The 6,010-nt window shown below is 40.3% G+C and overlaps 1 protein-coding gene across 1 annotated transcript; it reads left to right on the top strand.

The window, feature by feature from the left end:
• Positions 1 to 565: 565 nt before the first annotated feature.
• Positions 566 to 2,239, top strand: LOC147441572 (uncharacterized). The gene is made up of 7 exons (XM_086483452.1): positions 566 to 830; positions 1,008 to 1,043; positions 1,120 to 1,387; positions 1,465 to 1,675; positions 1,758 to 1,889; positions 1,971 to 2,008; positions 2,173 to 2,239. Exons 1-7 carry the CDS (start codon positions 566 to 568, stop codon positions 2,237 to 2,239), a joined length of 1,017 nt encoding a protein of 338 aa, XP_086339578.1.
• The last annotated feature ends 3,771 nt before the right edge of the window (positions 2,240 to 6,010 follow it).

The raw sequence follows: 6,010 nt of genomic DNA, 5'->3' as shown, positions 1-6,010 counted from the left end.
AGGCATGCACGTCGGCGTGCATGCCTATAGGCAGTATTTCAAGAATATGCTACATGTCGAGCACATTCTCAAAATACTGCCTGTAGGCATGCACGTCGACGTGCATGCCTACAGGCAATGTATTTGAATATGAATCTCATTCCATAAGCAAGTAAATTGAGCATATATTCAAAAACTGTCTCTAGGCATGCATGCCGACGTGCATGCCTAGAGACAGTATTTCAAGCATGTATTCAAAAACTGTCACTAGACTTGTTCGTTGAACATGCCTGTCGACGAGTATGCCTAGAGACAGTTATTGGCATTCTTAAAATACCAACTCTAAGCATGTATAAAATAAGTTTAAAGGACTTTTATATGGTAAGATTTTGATTGTCTACAATTTTTTTGCTATCTTAAGGATTTGAAAAACCTCGTGTGAGGTGTCCAAACGACTGAAGTATTTTTGAAATATTATACCATGTACAAAGGAAACTCTGCCCGTTTTTTTTGAAGATATGATTATTTTGTTTTATGTAGTCCTTCTACATGTGGACGAACTGGAAAAGGTACAAGAAGCAAAAGAATGTCTGTGCAACCACTTGACAGTGGTGATCAACTGTCGTCAATATCAATAACAGAAATGTCAGGGTATCATGACACACAAGAGGATGAAGTTTATTCTATGGACATTGGTCAAGGGTCTACGCATGAGGTTGATACTATGCATGATATTGATGATATGGTGGCTCCTGAAGAGAATAATCTTCAAATTATTCCATGGGAAATGCGAGCAGAGGTCACTTCAGCTGTAGAGATTAGTGAGGAGCAAAATATCTACATGCATAGAGGTGATGATATACTACAGACCACACGTATGTTCAGTTGCTTTGATTGTCCCTCTATACCATTGTGTAGGCTGATTCCTTATGCTAGAGTAAGAGGACTTAGAGATGATCTGAGTGGATTGAAAGCTGCATTTGCAAAAGAAGGGTATATGCCAGAAAAAGGTGCTTTCATTGTTTCAGTTTGGACATGCAAGAAAGAGAACTCCATTGTGACAGGTTAGTTTAAAGTTGTTTTTGATATCATATCATGGAGTTTTTTCATTGTGTTAATCTTTGTTTTCTTGTTTTGAAGATGACATCAAGAAAAAGTGGGATCCTCTTTGGAGAGAAATTAATGAAGAGTTTGAGTCAGAGCTTAAAGGCCAATCAAGATTCGCAGAGCTTTCCGACCACATGTTTTACGTATGGGAGGGCAACCATCGCACGCTTGCATGGACTGAAGCAATCAAAGAGAAGTTTTCAACTTCAAAAGAAAAATATTGTAGGGTGCTTTGTACTATCATAGATCCCACAAAGGTTCCTGAGATTGCTTTACTGAGCAGCTTACAAAGAATGAATGTGTAAGTTTCTATGAAGACATATTTTGGAACTCTTGGAATAATTCATAGTTCAAGCTAATCACTTTGATTTTTTGTAGTATGAATACACATGCTTTGGTGGCTAATCATCTTCGAGATGAGATTGTGAATACCAATCACATATGTGCAGCAGATCATGAAAGCTATTTGGTGACACTTCCTGAGAAAGACCAGAAATTAATTGCGATAGTGCGAAGAAAGTATGCTACCAAGGGTACGGAACCTTGGTATCCACTCACACGGCGCTATCTTGGCATGCTTGTCTTTGATGTGAGTTTTTTAACCTTTTTTGCTTGCAGATTATGTTTGGGGTTTTTCCGTTGTCTCATGAACAAGTTAGTTTTGCTTTTAGGTTCAAATAACAAAAGAAAAAGCGTCTAGATTGTCCCAACTTGGTCAACAACTCTCTGAAGAGGAAAAAAACAAAGAGGAGGAGAATATTAATCAAGAAATAGTACATAAATATCAAGAACGGATCGGAAAGGTACATTTCACTATATAAGTGTGAAGTCGTAAGGTCATTATGGTTATAAAGTATAACTTGTTATTTTTTGAAGTGTTGCAGCTATTGAATATTGTGGATCCTAATCTTGGGACAGATTGGTTGGCAAGGATTATGTCGCTCAGATGGGGATATGATAGTTGGGCAACTTTAGAGAAATTAAATTTGATTGCTCTTCATGATGCTCCGATACAAAATAAAATTCAATGGGTCTCACTACTTGAGTCTGACAAAATCACAAGGGCAGCTTTTGGTTTAAAGAAAGGGGATCATGTGTTTCGATAGTGATTATTGTTGTGCTTGCTTGGATTTTTGTGCATGGATTACTTTGACTATGTTATGACTTTGTTGTTGTGTTTTTTTTGTGTAGTTGGCTTCGTAGAGAAGGCTATCTTGCTTGTGTCTATGAGAGAGCAACACAACTTGTTTCAAACTTTTTGGATGTGGCGGGAGGAGTGCCATTACCACATGATAGCACTCTTGGGTTTTACTTTGATGAAATAAAATTTGAGGCTAGACCCTATCTTTTTCCATTGGAAGTGTCTTTGGAGGCTAAAACAAAGGATGTGGAGAAACAAGCACTCAAGAAAGTGGATACCTTTCGCATGGAAGCCCAACGATTGGCTTACAGGTTTGTTAGAGTTTTGGTTTACAACTTTGGTTTAGGGTTAGAAGATGATGAACTTTATGATTCAATGGTGTAACCCTCCTTCCCAAGCCCTAAACACCCCAATGGTAAGAAAGAATTGCGAGGAGGAGTTAAGAGGTACATGAGGGTGAAAAGTAAGTATCTCTTAAGCAAAGAAGAAGTAACTTGTATGTGGTTACTCCATGAACAAGCTTTAAGCATAGCTAGAATAATAGAGAAGAGAAAGAAGGTCTTTCATGCATTCACTTGCATGTATTTTCATCCATAGCCAAGAGCTTAGGCATAGAAACTAACTCTTAAACTCCCATGTGTGTGTGTCGCGCGCGCGCGTGTGTGTGTGTGTGTGTGTGTGTGTGTGTGTGTGTGTGTGTGTGTGTGTGTGTGTGTGTGTGTGTGAGAGAGAGAGAGAGAGAGAGAGAGAGAGAGAGAGAGAGAGAGATAGATAGATAGATAGATAGATAGTTCTATTATCGTCCTGGGAGTTCAAATATGACCTATGGGACCAAATGAACATGTCACGTGGTGTGAGTGGAGTTCATAAGTGACTCTCGATGCTCAAAAATGGCTGAAATGAGCGTTGCAATAGAGAGTCCACATCGTGGTTGGGAGAGGAAGGTATGTAGGGAAAGATCATGGCTGAATATATGGGGAAAAGAGGACCTAATGTGTTCAAAAGCTGAGCACTCAAGTAGTGTGTGGTACTCACTCTCTCGCACTTGACGAGGGCATAAGGTGCAAAGTCGATGACACTCCTCGCCAGTGCCCCAACGTCCTGTCTCGTGGCGTAGAGAATGGGAGCTAAGACGAATGGAGGCAATGGTGCGGATCGCACTCAACGGGATGGGCTCAAGGATGTAGGAATGGGTTCGGTTACCTCGTTCCGAGAAGAAGAGAGATTTGTAGTTTGGGGCAACGTGTGTGGTGTAATGGCTGAAGCGAGAACCTCCGGATTTCTCCCAAGCCGTGATACATTGGCGTTGTAAGAAGGCCTCATTAACTTGGGAGTCGATCGACGCATCCTTGACCAAGTGACATGCATCCCATCTTCCAAACCATTTCTTGATATCAAGCATCCACCCCGAACTTAGTATTTTGCTCTTGCATGTCTTTTGAACCATTTGACTTGTTGAATCCGGTGTGGACTGCACAAGAGGGAAATTGTGAATTGCATGGTTTGTGAATGTACTAACTTGTAGGTATGGTCATGGGCATGGTTTGCTTGAAACGTGAAAAGAAAGGACATGAATCTTAGTAGCAAGATAAACTAGATCAAAACCTCAATGAAAATATCAACACTTAATTTCTAGATGTGATTTCCAAACCAGTTACAATGATCGTGATCTGTATCCGAGACCCTTATGAATTGATCAGTGCGACTGATGTCTTCATGAAAGTGCTAAATATTTGGAGTCTAGTGATTGAGTACATAGGTTCAGTGTCTATTGAAGAAAGTTTTTGTCCTTTGTCTATTTTTGCATGTGTAATTGAGGGTGATTACAATAAAGAAATACCGAAAGGGGGACCAATCTTTGGGGCTAGTGCATCTTGGCTCGGAACTCCGCCGGTTGTAATTTGTGTTCTCTCTCTCTCTCTCTCTCTCTCTCTCTCTCTCTCTCTCTCTCTCTCTCTCTCTCTCTCTCTCTCTCTCTCTCTCTCTCTCTCTCTCTCTCTCTCTATTCAAGTTCATTTCTTTTTGTAGTTTTTGTTTGTATCTTGCTATTGATTGTCTCACTTGTACCAGATAGTGAGAAATTTTATGTCTTACTTATTTTTCCATGATGAGATCTCTTTAGTTGATTAATACAATGTGACTTTTTTGGGCCAATTTACGAAAAAATTGCAAGTCTCCAAAAGCCTACCGAAAATCCAAGTAAGTGTTCACAAAAACTCTACGTTTAGTACCAACAATGTCCTTTCAGTTTTGGTAGTGATGATCGATTGCATGCATGCATAACATAGCTTGGAATTTCCCAGACAAGAGAAACTTTTGCATTGCAGAGATGGATTTGTTGATCTACAAGAAAAGTTTATGTTCACCTTGGATGTGATGGAATTGCAATGAGGTGGGAGCTCGTCCTAGCCTCCTTCAACCTTCTGCTACTCCATCTCCATTTCCGCAAATAGACGCACATGAGCGGCAGCTTGAGCTCCCACTACTTGATTTGGATACGTATGTCGGAGTTCATGTTAGAAGTGTTTGAATCCATGTGTCAGAGTTCAAGTGACATTGCATCTAACAAGGAACAAACATGACATATACAAAAGACTATGGATGTGTGCATGATCCATTGTTGTTGGCCGCATTATGGAATGGGTGTGTTCCAAAATTCATGATCTTGTAAGATCCTCGATAAGATCTTGCATGTGATGTGTTCATAGTTTTTGGGTGTGTTGAGCGGGTTTAGATCGAGTGGTTCCTACTAGGGAAACTCGTTTACCTATTCATTGCTATTATGTTGGCTAGTGATGAGCAACTCTCTCTCTCTCTCTCTCTCTCTCTCTCTCTCTCTCTCTCTCTCTCTCTCTCTCTCTCTCTCCCTCTCCTTGGTGTCTACACTTCTTCATTGTCAACTTTCACATGGTATAAAAGCCTTGGTGTTGAGAAGAGCACATTGGGAAGAGCCACTACTATCACCGGAACCATCAACCCCCACTATCCTCTACAGACGTTACCCCCTAGCCTCCTCCCCCCTACAGCTTGTGTTTTGAAACGTAGATCGCTATGGATGCTTCCATATATTTAGTGGACCCTCTTTGGTGAACTTTTTCCCTCACAAAAAAGTTTTAAAATGATGTTCCCCCCATCCCCTCCCTTGTTGCTTGTGGAGAACAGCGCCACCCCTGCTATCTACCGGTGCATGACCCTCTTGATCTTGCATTTTAAAATGCCAGCATCTATGCTAAATAGTAATAGAACCCCTCCTTTGGTAGTTGCATAGTTCACCTCCCCCTGTCAACAACGTTTTGAAACAATTTTTGCTGGCAAACACCTCTCCCACCACCTAGACCTTGCTTCACACTATGAGTGCCTACTGAGTGTTTTAAAATGCTACTACTGGTCAATCACTAGAGAGGCATGGAGTTTGAAGAGTCCATGCCAAGCCGTGAGTGTATCGATGACAAGCTGGCTATGTGGAAACCATAGTTGAGATTATGATATGAGCTTTCATGTTTTCAAGCAGGTAATATAAACTTATAGCTATACAAAAATGTTTGACATTGTTGACTTAGAAATTTTCTCTAAGTAATTTTTAATATCTTATGTTAAAATAGATTGTATTAGAGATTGATTAGTTTAGTGCTGATTATAAAGGGACAAAAGCCACAATGAAACAAGAGATATCTTGCTTTTGGTCAGTTGATTCTTCAAAACCATTACGGACAACATAAGAACCATATATTTTTCCAACACATTGGGAGGAGGCTTTCTTCTACACCTCCAGCTTCTCACAGT

The sequence above is a fragment of the Adiantum capillus-veneris genome, chromosome 15 (assembly GCF_014529385.1).
Source record: "Adiantum capillus-veneris isolate H3 chromosome 15, ASM1452938v2, whole genome shotgun sequence".
Lineage (NCBI taxonomy): Eukaryota > Viridiplantae > Streptophyta > Polypodiopsida > Polypodiales > Pteridaceae > Adiantum > Adiantum capillus-veneris.
This window is presented reverse-complemented; position numbering and strand designations above follow the sequence as displayed.